Source organism: Chrysochloris asiatica, unplaced genomic scaffold (assembly GCF_000296735.1).
Source record: "Chrysochloris asiatica unplaced genomic scaffold, ChrAsi1.0 scaffold00059, whole genome shotgun sequence".
Taxonomy (NCBI): domain Eukaryota; kingdom Metazoa; phylum Chordata; class Mammalia; order Afrosoricida; family Chrysochloridae; genus Chrysochloris; species Chrysochloris asiatica.
Window position 1 is genome coordinate 14,129,312 of NW_006408577.1, and position 14,234 is coordinate 14,143,545.

Here is a 14,234-nt window from a genome sequence, read left to right on the forward strand (position 1 = left end):
GGTTCTGACTCATAGCGACCCTGTCCAGGGTTTCCGAGGCTGTAAATCTTTACAGGAGCAGAACACCTCATCTTTCTCCCGCGGAACAGTTGGTAGTTTCGAACTGTTGACCTTGTGGTTCGCAGCCCGAGGGTCAGTAAAAAAGAGGAAGACCCACAAGAAGAGGAACTGATGTGTTGGCAGTAGCAGTGCGTTCAAACAAAACAATTGTGAAGACGGTGCAGGACCTGACAGTATTTTGTTCTGTTGTTCACACGGTCATTTCCAACTTGACAACACCTAACAACACACAACAAAAGTAATGAATGTACTATAATAGAAATAAATAAATAATAAAGATATATAATAAATGCAAATTATATGTAACATTAAGGAGCTCTGGTTACGAATCGGTCTTCGAGCCTCAAGGTCAGCAGTTCAAAATTACCAGGTGTTCCACAGGAGATCGATGAGGCTTTCTGTTCCTGTAAATATTTACAGCCTCGGAAACCTTGTACAGGGTTGCTATGGAACCGATCCCACGGCACATAACAACAACAACATATGTAACATTATCAGGTAAATAAGACCATTTAAACAGAGTCGATTTAAAACAAGGAAAGTATTTATTTTTAAAGTTTAGACCGAGTTGAGAAGTAAAAAGGGGCAGGTGATGTTACTTGAATACTAACAATTACAAGAAGCTGCTACCACCCCTAGTGAAGCAAAAGGGGAAGTGGTGTTGCTCAGGACACAAAAGCACCACATGGCAGAGACTGCTGCCAGACTCTCACTGCACCTGAGCAACAAGCCAAGGAGCTCCCACTCTCACCGATGCTGTAGGTGTCCTGGTACTTCTGCCACACAACATTATCTGCCAGAGTTGGAAATGGCTTCGTCCTTCTCCTCACCTTCCAGTCTCTGATCATTATCTTCCACAAGCAAAACTGCACTGAAAGCCAACAGTAAGGAATATGAAAATTCTAACTTATGGGTGTGTTCAGAGAAAACATTAAAGCGTAAATGTGGGGCTGAGAACCACTAAGTGATATACCTGAGTGAATTTGGCAAAAAGAAAAGAGAGCTAGAGATTTTCATCACTGTGGCTGTATTGCGTAGGGTAAAGATAAGCAAGCATAAACTGGTGAAGGAATGAAAAAATGGTAAATCTCTTAAATTGATTGATGTTTAAATCTGGACTCAATTCCAGAATAGAGGCTACTAACCATTGTCCAAAAATATACATGAAGTAATGTTGCTGTTAAGTGCCCTTAAGTTGTTTCCAACTCATAGCGTCCCTGTGTAGGGTTTCCTTGTGGTTCAAACTGACCTTACAGTCCAGCGCATTATCTCTCAATGCCACACCACGACTCCTCATGAAGTAGTTTGTCAAGTGCCGTCGAGTTGATTCTGACCCATAACGATCCTATATAGGGGTTCCAAGAAGCAGCTGGTGAGCTTGAACCGCCGACCTTGGAGTTCAAATGGCTTTGCAGTCTGACGCATTAACCCACAGTGCCACACCAGGACTGTCATGAAGTAGTAGGAGAAAGCCAAAAAAAAAAGGATGTTCCCTTTGACCCTTTGATTATATAAAAACATGTCATTGTGTTTTAGAATGTGATCATCTCAGTCAATCTCATTAGCAGGAGTAATCATTTGTATGCAGATTAAATCTGTTTAAGTGTGACTCCTGTACTTCCTCTCCCTCTAACAAGTTCTTCCATAAAAAGTTCTTCACTATGTGATGTAAAAATTGTTATTAGGTGCCATTGAGTCAGTTCAGGCTCATAACAACCTGTTTAAACAGAAGGAAACACTTTCAAATCCTGCACCAGTCTCACAATTATTACGTTTGAATCCATTATTTCAGCCATCTCACAGAGGATTTTTCTCATTTACCAAAATGATATCCTTCTCCAGGGATGGGTCCCTCCTGATAGCATGTTCAAAGTACATAAGATGAAGTCTTACCAACCTCACTTCTAAGGAATATTCCGGCTGTACTTCTTCTAAGAGAGATTAGTTGTTGTTATGGGAAGGAGTTAGGGGTTGTAATGGCCAAAGACCACCAAGGAGCCGATGCCGAAGCAAACACACAAGGGTTGTTTATTCGATCTCGAGCTCGGATCCCATCTGTATCCGAAGCAGTGGACTTGGGATGAAGGCCCTGAACTAGTCAGCAGGGTTTTTATTGAGGTTACAAGCAAGCTCGGGGATTTCTAGCTTAGCGACTCTAGGATTGGTTAACATTTTGCAAGGTATGGGGTGTTACAATCTGATTGGTCATTACTAGTGGCCTGAGCTGCAGGGTTAGGATAAAGGAAAACATACAGCATCTGGCCTTGAGCTGTTGGCTATGCTTATCTACTTTTTGCTGTTGCTAGGGGTGGAGGGCTATTCTTATACAACACGAGCTGACTTGGCACATTCCTGTATTTTTTTCCTGGAACAGGAGGACATGCTCAGGCCAATGTACAAAATGGAGTCTTTTTCTTAGGTCTATAAGGAGTTAGGTTTACAACAATAGCTAGGTCTAGGCTAGACCTAGGACTTCATCTAGTGTGAGGGTTATGGGTAGGACTAGGGTGAGTGTTAGGAAAAAGGGTTGAGCTAGGACTAGACATAAGTAAGGCTTCATCTAGTTTTAGGGTTACATTAGATTTATTTTTATTTATTTATTTATTGGCATTTGCTTAATTTCCTTTTCATTTGGAAGTTCTGTAACTACACTATTCCCTCTTTTTACTTTGTGATTTTTGTTGTTGTTGAAAATTAATATCTCTGGTTCTCTATTTTTAGTTTTGTAGTTTCGTTTTATATTGAATGCTTCTATATCTGGATTAAGTTCTGGGTGATATTATCTCAGGTTGTGAGATTAGTTGTTAGTTCTCAAAGAACTCACTTAGGTATTTTTTGTAGAGTTAGTCTTTGAAAACTTTGAAAAAAAGTTTTACAAAGTCTTTGAATTTTTGTTTACCTGGAAATGTTCTAAATTCAACAATGTATGTGAATCTTCCAAGACAGATTAGTTTGGTAGTCCATAGTATATTTAATATTCTTTGCCAACAACATAATTTAAAGGCATCAATTCTTTAGTCTTCCTTATCCTTCATTGTCCAGCTTTCCAATACATATGAAAAGCCATTGAAAATACCATGGCTTAAGTCAAGTTCACCTTATTCTCCAAAATGACATCTTTGCTTTTTAACATTAAAGAGTCCTTTGCAGCAAATTTTCCCATTGCAAATACATCCCTTTGATTTCCTGACTGCTGCTTCCATCGGTGTTGATTATAGATCCAAGTAACATTAAATCCTTAACAACTTTAAGCTTTTCTCCATTTGTTAATATGCTACTAATTGACCCATGTGTGAGAATTTTTGTTTTCTTTATACTGGAGTGCAACCCACATTAAAGGTGATAGTGTTTGATCTTCATTAGTAAGTGCTTCAAGACCACTTTACTTTCTTCAAGTAAGGTGTATCATCTGCTTATTGTAGGGCATTAATGAGTCTTCCTCCAACCTGATGCCATTTTTCTTCAATAGTCCAGCTTCTCAGACTATTTGCTCAGCATACAGATTTAATAAATATGGTGAAAGGATACATCCCTGAAGCACATTTTCCTGATTATAAACCATGCAGTATCTCCTTGCTCTGTTGGAATAACTGCCCCTTGTTCTTTGTATATGTTCCCTCCGAGCACAACTAAGTGCTCTGGATTTCCCATTCTTGGCAATGTTATCCATAATTTCTTAAGATTTACATAGGAAAATGTCTCTTCATAGCCAAAGAAACACAGGTAAATCTATTTCTGGTATTCTTTGCTTTCAGCCAAGATCCATCTGATATTAGCAATGATATCCCTCATTCTCTCAGTCCTCTTCTGAATCGGCTGGAATTTCTACCAATTCCCTAAGTATTGTTGCAACCATTTTTAAATTATCTTCAGAAAAATTTTACTTGTATTTGATATTAATGGTATTGTTGTTCCATAATTCCACATTCTGTCAGGTCACCTCTCTTCGGAATGGGTACAAATATGGCTCTCTTCCATTTGGTTGGCCAGGTAGCTGTCTCCCAAATTTCTTGGCATAGATGAGTGAGTGCCTCCAGTGCTGTATCAGTTTGTTGAAACATTTCAATCAGTATTCCATCAATACCTGGAACCTTGCTTTTTGTCAATGCCTTCAGTACAGCTTGGACTTTTTCCTTCATTCCTATTGGTTCTTGATATGTTATCTCTTGAATGTCGACCACTTCCTTTTGGTACAGTATCTCTGTGTATTCCTTCCATCTTTTGATGCTTGCATCATTCAACATTTTGCCCACATAACTTTTCAGTATTTCAATTTGAGGCTTGAGTTTTTTATTCAGTTATTTTAGCTTGAGAAATTCCAAGTGTGTTCTTCCCTTTTGGGTTTTTAACTCCAGATCCTTCTATATTTCAATATAATACTCTAGAACTACCCTTTGAATTCTTGAATTCTTCTGTTCAGCTCTTTTACTTCATCTTTTCTCTTAAGCTTCTTTACATTTTAGAGCAAGTTTCATAATCTCTTCTGATATTCATTTTGGACTTTCCTTTCTTTCCTATTTTTTTTTTTTAAATGATATTTTTGTTTCTTTATGTCTGATGTCCTTGATGTCATTTCAGTGCTAAAGTAGGCTTGTCTAATTTTGTCATGAGGTTATCTTTTTTGTTTGAAGAATTTATTTAATGTGGAAAGATTATAACATAAATGATATTTAAACAGCAAGGCTGTCCTCCAAACTATTCCTCGTCCCAGATTAGCAACCAATATGAACATTTTCAACGGTGTCCAAATATGTAGTTAGCAAAGTGGGTTTTCTATTCTGATGGAAAATTTTTAGCAGAAAGTTTTGTAAATCATCCAGTGAAAATTTGGGTAGTGAGAATTCAGATAGCAAAGATTACCCATATGTTTGAACAATTTAAATATGAAATTGTGACAGTATGTGTTCTTGGTGAGGACTTACTTAAGAAGGACATTGACTATATCTATAATGTTTTCTTATGTAAATGACTGAAAGTAAATATGATTAAATTTTAATAGTTCATTCTAGATTAAGATATTTTTTTATATTTTCAATATCTTTTAAATTTCTCAAAATATGTTGAGTATATACTTTATACTGATGAAGCCATTTCTGCTAACAACTTTAAAAAAAATGAAAAAACCTAATTAGGCTAGGATTTTTATAGTTTTTTTTTTTTTTTTTTAGTTTTAAATATGTGTGGTTGCATTACTTCTGGAGAAAGCAGCTTTTTATTTTTGTCCTGTGAGAAATATTTACTTATTTCCCTATTTGATCACTTTTTACCTAAGGTAGCTGAGGTATTTATTTAGCTAAAGGTTCTCTAAGACATAGTTTCAATTATTATGTGATATCTTTCTGGTAATGGAGGTAAAATATTAGTCTTAAACTCAGTAATAGAAAACAGTAAGTGGAGTGACATTTTGGTTATACTTTTGAATATCTGTGCAAAGAAACTACAGAAAATGCCCCAAATGTCTGATATAACCATATTTTAATGCTTAAAATGTATATGCACATGATGTATTAAAAATAATAATCTTTAATTATCAAGATTTTAACATCATGTGGAATTTTTCACTTTGATTTTGTGAATAAAAAATTTAGATCTCCAAAATATAATTGTTCATTTTTCAAATAAAAATTTATTTCAATTTTTGGAGATGACAAGGTCAAGACAGAGCGAGAATTGCCTCCATTTATTTTTGGACAAGATTTTAAATGCCAGAATTTCCACTACAAAGAGAATCAATATTTCCACGTTCATGGAGGAATTGAATTTGACATCAGCACCCCTCCAATTGAGAATGCTTTGGAAGAATTTCAGGTTTAAATTATTATCATTCCCCAAATTGTTATTTCATAAGTCTTATCTTATTGTCCAATCAGAAGGAGTCTTTGTTGGTATAGCACTAGGCAATTACTCTAAATATTATCCTGACAACTCATAATTTATTCATTTGTTATTTAACATACTTGTGTTTAGTGTAACTGTTGTTGTTGTTAAGTACCGTGGAGTCGGTTCTGACTCATAATGACCCTGCACAGGGTACTATATACATACATATTATGTATAGCATTAGATGTTAGACATAAAATTATAAATAAGTACAGTTATCATCTTCTCAGAATTTACAGATCTCATATGTGCCCTAGAATAATTCATCAGAGTACAGATTTCACTGATCATTCACGACATACTCTCCTAAATTATCTCAAAGATTAGTATTAGTATTAGATACAGTTTGCTTGGTCACAGTAATTTTTATCTGAAACAGTATAAACATTATACATTTCAAATATCATTGTTTTTCTATCTTCTCTTCTCCATATTACATATTATTTTTTTCTGTCATTCCTAAAGTAGGGATTGGATGTTTGCAGATACTTATATTAAAATTTTATCATATACATGTATAAGGTTTAATCTAAAAAAGAAGTTTAGCTGTTGTTTAACTTTCCTTAAAGATATTTTAGCAACATAACTCATATTTTAGAAAAATTTAGAAAAAATACGGGATTGTGCTGCTAATACTTTTGGAGAAGATTCAGGATACAAGGAATACTATTCAATACCAGTCATGGAATTTCATGAGAAAAGGTAAGGAGTTTTCAGTATTTGTTTATAGTAGCTATAACTTATTGAAAATTAGGGACTATATAGCTGAGAACTAGGTTATTAAAACCTGGGCATGGAGATTTTAAATGATGCCCATAAATAGCATACTAGCTAAAGTATTGAATGTTTTACTTACTACTTCACGTACTTTGATACAGCCTGTATAATAATCCTTCGAGCTTGTTAACAGATGTTATATTTAACAAAGTTGTTAAATAGGGGCGGAGGTGGGGATCAAATCCTATGGATCGACTGAAAAGCAGAGGATTCAGCATGTACCCTTCGTACCATTCATTTCCTTAAGAAATCTGACTTAAAACTTCTTCAACTGATTCTTGTTATACATGTCATCTTTTGGAATAGGCATATGTTTTATGGTATTAATGAAATATTTTGTGTGTTATCTTCTTGAATCCACACCCTGGACAACGTAATTAAAAAATATGGGTTTAGCAGTACCTCGGGGTGGAGGTAGAGGTTTGAGATTTAAGAGCATATAGAAGGTTATTTTGTTTGTTTCATTTTATTTTAAGTCGTGGAAGTAGTTGAAAGGATAGGGACAATTCTAGAACCCTAGAGAAAGTAGCTTTTAAGCAGTAGGTGACAAAGAAAGATAAAACCAGCAAAAAAGGCTGAGATGAAGTAATAGAGGTACAGGAGAACCAAGAAGAGGAATCATGAAAACCAAAAATGTCGAGACATTTTAGAATATGAAAGCAATTTAAAATAATCAAATGCTATAGAGAACTTTTATAGGTTAGCAATCCACTGTAGGATCAGCACTGGATTGCTAACCACAAGTTTGGTGGTTCAAACCCACCAACAACTCCTCAGAAATGCTATACAGGGTCACTTTGAGTCAGAACTGACTCGATGACACTTAACAACAACAACATAGAGACTTATGAAGGATTCAGAATAATACTTGCCCCTCAATTTTGGAGACTGAATTAAAGTAATCCAGGAACCTGGCTCAGGACATTGGTGGGCTAGAGGTTTCTTTAGTTCATTGCTGCAGTGAATAAAATCCAAGGGAACCTTTACCCAAAACAGAATCCATGCTATCAAAATACTTATACTAGAGTACAATTTCAACCACCTTCTATATTTAATTGTTATAGAACATCAAGTTTTGCCAGCATAGGACAAAAAAAGTAGTAAATCACTTCAAAGTTATAAAAGCGTATCTTTTTCTATATTTTTTATAGTTACTATGTGATCTGTTTTGAACTTGAAGCTTTCTATCAGCAACTATACAAAACCCAGTGGTGGGGAGCCATAAATGAAATTGTGAACAATCTGAGGCCAAAAAGACTTCCGCTGACAGATGCTCAATTACATGAACAATTTAAGAAAAAATTTGGTTTCAAAAAAGCTATGAAATGCAAGGTATTTCAGTGATTACCTGTCAAGAGCCATAATTAATTAAGGAATTAAAATAAATAAATTGAGACATATTAATTGAGGAATTAAAATAAATAAATGAGACACGGGGAAACTCGCACATAGAAGAATTCATTGTTTTAGCAGAGCTGCGATGAATGATTTTCTTTGGATGACAGAGCCACAAAGTTATTTCTATGCGCAGATCCCTAGTTAAATTTCTCTCTTGTTGAATCATTCTCTGATTTATTCATGATTTTATTAGTATCCCTTTTACTTTAGATTTTTGACTCTCTAACACTTTAGTATATTTTTATTAAAAGTTAGAAGCCACACATTAGCTACATCTCATTCTACTTGTAATCATAGGTAGTTTTAATACTTATATTAACAATGTACTTAAGATTGCTAGGAAATAGGATTTGTCAATTGAATTACTACCAGCTTAGGCTTAGTGATTGTAAACATTCTTCCTTGTAGCCTTCGTTTAAGGCAATAAAGAATCCTAAAAGCGAATAGACTATAAATAAGGGCTGTGGGTACAAGAATTTCTAAAAACAATTAGACTATAGATAAAGGCTATGGGTATATACAGATACTAAATAAAAAGTCTGACTTAGACGTTCTTAAATTAATGATCAGTAAAATAGAGGAGTTGTTTTTCATAGCGTCAGTTTCCCTGATAAGTGATTTTTTGTAGACTATAAACAGATAGTGTATGGAAGAAGTTAATGAAGAGTTAATTGCACCTAACAACTAAAATTAACAAGACTTTAACAGACAAAGGTTAAGGAAAATATGTGAAGGTTAACTTGCTTCTCAGAGAAAAGAATAGATTTATGTAGGAACAAATGTTTAACTAAAAGGTTTCAAGGTGCCTGAATGTCTCCTATGCCTTGAGATAATGTCTTTGCTGTAACTTCCCATCCCGGTTGTAAATTTAAGAGTTGTAAACCATGAGGAATGTGCCCCAGACTTGATTGTATTTTGATGTCATTGATTACTATGAAAGCAATGTTTTTTTTGTAATGTTATATAAGGGGGTTGTAAGAAAGAATAGAGGAAGTAGAGTAAGTAGAGGTAAGTAGAAGGAATATGAAAGTAGTGAGAGGAAGGGGGAGAAGAAAGAATACGGGGTAGAGAGGAGACAAGAAAAGAATGGAGGGAGGATAGAGGGAATAATGTAAAGAAGGAGCAGGGGAGTGGAATAGTGAAAGCAGTAATGTAGATAATTAGTAGTAGTAGTGTAGAAGGAAAAAGAATAAGAGTAATGTAGAGAAAGAGACAGTAAAGAAATGGAAGGAGGGGAAGGGAGAAAAGAAGCAAAAGAGATGAGCAGGAAAGCAGGGGAGTAAAGAATGAGCAAGACAGTAAAGAATGAGAGAAGTAGAGAATTAGAGTAGCATAGAAATAAGAATATTAAAGCATGTAAGAAGAAGACCCATTGACTCCGTGTAATCCTTATCGCCGACGTCCACACTCGCCTTCGGAAAAAACCTGGAATAAGTTTGCTGGGGCTGGCTCCCGGCAATTACCACATGATTTAGTGTAAGAAGTTATATATTATATATATGGAGTCCAGGTGTGGTGCTGTAGATAAGCACTGGACTGTTATTCAAAAGGTTCGTGGTTCAGACCAACAAGATACTCCACAGAAACACTATACAGAGTTGATATGCATTGGAACAGACTTGTTGGCACTTCCCAACAACGTGAATATGTACATATTGTTGTTAAGTGCCTATCATTGTAGTTTTAAAATACTAAGTAGACTGTCTAACTGAAGAGTTTAACATTTTTTACCTCTCTACGGTAAAAGAAGACAAACTGTATTTAGTTAGATATTTCAAGGTTCTGTACTTCTAGATTAGATTGCTTTTAAATCAAAGAAGAAACCAATCATCTCTATTTGTTTTTGAAGTATTTCAGGAATATCTGTTTTAAAACAATGCTGTTTTGAAACGTCTCCAAAGGCAGATCTCTGACTTCTTTAACAAACAAACAAACAAAATGAAGGAGGAAAAAAACCTTCCAAAAATAGTTTTAAACGTTCTTTACTGTGCTTTATAGATTTAGGAATTTTAATAATTACCCAGTAATATACCTTCCACATTGGTATGGTGAAAATTCTTTTCCAGCTGAGTGTCAATCATGTAATTATATTACTATGTTGTTGTTGTTAAATGCCACGGAATTGATTCCGACTCATGTGACCCCGTTTAGGGTTTCCGGGGAGCAGCTGCTGGGTTTGTCGTCCAATGCATTATCCTGCAGTGCGACACCAGCTCACATCCCCAACGCCCTTTAAAACAAAGCTTAAATGTATTTTGAACAAAATAAGCAAACTGATTCTGACTTTTAAAATAATTTTAGAGCATCCCATTTGGTATGAAGTCTGCTGTTGAAAGAGGATTATCTGCTGTTTTCCACACATTTAGCCGTAAAACCTCAAGTTCGACCATCAATGTTTCAGATGAAGGAGGCTATGCTATCTTCCACCATGCTGCTCTACACAACAGAGTGTCTATCATCTGTCAGCTGTGCAATGCTAACTTCAATGTCAACCAGAGACGCTTTGTTATGTTCAGCCAAGGTATCATAAAGATGTGTAAGCCTAAAATGGTTTTATTTTATTTTATCCTTTTTGCAACGTTAAGAATGTATATTGACTATAGAGCAAGGTTAAGATTTTTTCTTTTTTTTTATTGGTTTGAATTATCCCTCACAGATTTTGAGTTTTGTAGCAGTGGACTTTCCAGTCAGGTAATTTATAGGAATACCGTTTTTGCGGTTTTGTTAGCATGTGTATCCTCTTTTACCCAGTTTCTGGCAATAACTGGAATAAAGTGTAATTAGGTCAGCTAGTATTCTTGATGTGGCCCGCTGGCAAGAGGATACAGGAGGAGAAAGAGTAAGAATGAGATTTTGAAAATATTTTTTATAGAATTGATTCTTTGATATAGTTTACACCTGATCAAGAATCATCCTATTAAAGTGTATGGTGTAAGGTGGTTTTTAATATATTCACAGTCATATGATCATAATCACTATTGTGATAGTTAAAGTTTTGTGTCAACCTGACTGGGCCAGAATGCTCAGAGGTTTGGCAGTTAAGATTATTGTACCCAGAATTCAGGGTCCCCAAAGACCACCAAGGAGCCAACACCGATGCAAGTGCACAAGGGTTGTTTATTCAAGCTCGAGCCTGGGCCTTCTCCATATCTGGCACAGCGGACTCGGGAAAAGGCCCTGAGCTCTTTGATAGTGGAGTTTTTATAGCGTTTTCAAACAAGCTTAGGTTTTCAGCTTTACAATATTTGGATTGGTTGACATTTGGCAAAGTATGAGATGTTACAGTTTAATTGGTCAGTACTGGTAGTCTTTTGTTCTTAGGCTAGGATAAAGAAAACATCTGGCATCTGGCCTTGGGTAGCCTTGTCTATTACTTATCTAGTTCTTGCTGTTGCTAGGGGTGAAAGGATATTCTAAGGCAGCATGAGCTGATTTAGCACATTCCTGGAACAGGAGGACATGTTCAGGCTAATGTACAGAATGGAGTTTTCTTCTTGGTCCTACAAGATTTAGTAATCCCCCATGATGAGATCCACTATGAGCAGCCAATCAATTGAACGGGACTTTCCTTGTGGGCATGGCCTGCTTCCAATATCTTGAGCACTTGGGCAAAGCTTGTATGCTTTGCTGGGTCTGGATCCTGTAATCTGACTCAGCATCTGACCTCTGGTCCTTTGAACTTGAGTCAGTGACTTGCTCTATTGCCTGCTAACCCTGGGAGTCATCAGCAGCTGTCATCTTACCTACCCAACCTGCCTGCTTGCTATCTGACCTGCCGATCTTGGGTCATTATCCCTATAGCTATGTGACTCAGAAGCCTCCATCCTGACATCTGACTCACAGACTTGGGACTTGCCCACCTCTACAACTGTGAGCCATTTCTTTTCATGTTGTTGTTAAGTGTCCCTGTACAGGGTTTCCAAGGAGCAGCTGGTGGGTTTGAATCACAAACCTTATAGTTCAAACCAACCTCTCTTTATATATAAGCTTCATTTGTTTTGAGTCTCTAGAGAACCTAGACATTTGGTACCAAGAGTAGAGTGCCTCTGGGCACTTATCTGTCAAGCTAACAAGCTTTGCTGAAGCAAAGCAAAGGCGAGACTGTCCTCTTTTAGAGACCAAAGAACTTGAAGAGATAGGGAGGATGGAAGCAAAGCTGTTGACGTCTCAAAAGGTAGAGCCTTCTAGGCTTTCAAAAGGTGGAATCATGACCTTTGGGGTTTCCAAGGGTGGGGCCACAGTTTCCTAAGTTTTAAAGAGCCACAACTAGCTGAGGTGTTTGCCAAGGGCAAAGGGAATACGGAACGGGTGGTAGAAGGTAGTTTATATACCAGCTACAGTCATGTGACATGTAGTACAGTTGCAAAAACAAGGACTGTAATTTTTATGAGTATTTTCCCCCCTTGTATGTGTGCAAAATATTTTTCTTTTGTTCTTTTATAAAAGATAAGATGTAAATGGGGATAGTGTATTTTCAGTTGTATGTGTATTAGTTGTATCACGTTAGATACAAATATAACTGTATAATTGTCTTTATTTAGAAATTATGTATGGTTTAGGAGAATGCACAGGTGCCACCTTGACAAAAGAGGATTGTGAGAGCTAACTTGAGTGGGCCAGGATTCTCAGTGGTTTGCCAGTTAAGACATAGTGATCCCCATGGTAAGATCTGCTATGTGCAACCAATCAATTGAAAGGATGTTTCCTCAAGGGTGTGGCCTGCTTCCAATATACTGAACCCTCAGGCAAAGTTTGCTTTCTGATGGCTGGGTCTGGAGTCTGCAAGCTGACTCATCATCTGACCTCTGGCTCTTTGGACTTGAGCCAGTGGCCTGCTTTATTGTCTGCTGATTCTGGGAATCATCAGCAACTGCCATCTTACCCTGCCTGACCTGCCTACTTGCTGTCTGATCTCCTAATATCGGTTCATCAGCCCTACAGCTATGGGAGTCAGAAGCTTTCAGCCTGCCATCTAACCCATGGACTTTGGACTTGTTCACCTCTACAACTATTTGAGCCAACTCAATAGAGAAGCAAAATCAGTGAAGTTTACAAATATATATATTGTTGTTATTGGACATAAACCTCCCTCTACACATGGGGAGTGCTGTAGCTTTGTAGGAGAATCACTGGACTACGAACCACAAGGTCAGTGATTCAAGGCCTCCAGCTGCTCCATGGGAGAAAAATGAGACTTTCTGCTCCTGCAAAGATTAACAGTCTTGGAAACCCTGTTATTTGGGGGTCTCTTTGAGTCAGAAACAACTCAGTGGCACTTAACATCTACAACAATAACAATATATACATATATAAGCTTCACTGGTTTTGATTCTTTAGAGAATCCAGACTAAGATAACTATATAATTCCAGAAGATTTTCATCATCCCCCAAAGAAACCATGTACCAATTAGCAGTCACTCTTCATGTATTCCTCCCCCATTACCTTGGCAACTAATCTACTTTACATTTCTCTGCATTTATCTATTCTGAATATTTTGCTAAAAGAGGAATTATTTAATATTTGTCCTTTGGTGTCTGACATTTCACTTAGCATAATGTTTTCATGGTTCTTTCATGTTGTAGCATGTATATTATCTTGTATGAATATACCAATTTCTTTTAAACCTAGTCTTCAATTGGTGGACATTTAAACTGTTTCTACTTTTTAACTCTTACGAATTATGTTATGAATATCCATGTACATGTTTTTGTATGGATATCTAAAACATTTAGGAATGGGATTAGTAGGTCATATGGGAACTCTAACTTTTTGAATAACCATCCAATTGTTTTCCACCGTGGCATCATTTTACTATTCTATTAGCAGTGTATTAGGGTTCCAATTTTCTCATAGTCTCACCAAAACTTGTTATTGCCCAGCTTCTTGATTTTAGCCACAGATTGTTGTTAGGTTCCATTGAATTGATTCTGATTCATGGTGACCTGTGTCCAACAGAATGAAATGCTGCCTGTCTCTGCACCTTTCTCACAAGCATTCCAATGTTTAGACCATTCTTGCAGCCTCTGTGTCACTCCGTTTCATTGACGTCTACTTTTTTTTTTTTTTTTTTTTTTTTTTTTTTTCCTCTATTTTAGTGTGTATGAAGTGGCATTTCATT

At 36.4% G+C, this 14,234-nt stretch overlaps 1 protein-coding gene across 1 annotated transcript in view; it reads left to right on the forward strand.

The window, feature by feature from the left end:
- Positions 1-14,234, forward strand: part of ANKAR (ankyrin and armadillo repeat containing) — a 103,420-nt gene that overhangs the window by 21,990 nt on the left and 67,196 nt on the right. Inside the window, exons 3-6 of the mRNA XM_006864069.1 lie at positions 5,705-5,868; positions 6,539-6,642; positions 7,869-8,049; positions 10,417-10,636. Coding sequence (XP_006864131.1) covers positions 5,705-5,868; positions 6,539-6,642; positions 7,869-8,049; positions 10,417-10,636 — 669 coding nt within the window. The remainder of the gene's footprint in view (positions 1-5,704; positions 5,869-6,538; positions 6,643-7,868; positions 8,050-10,416; positions 10,637-14,234) is intronic.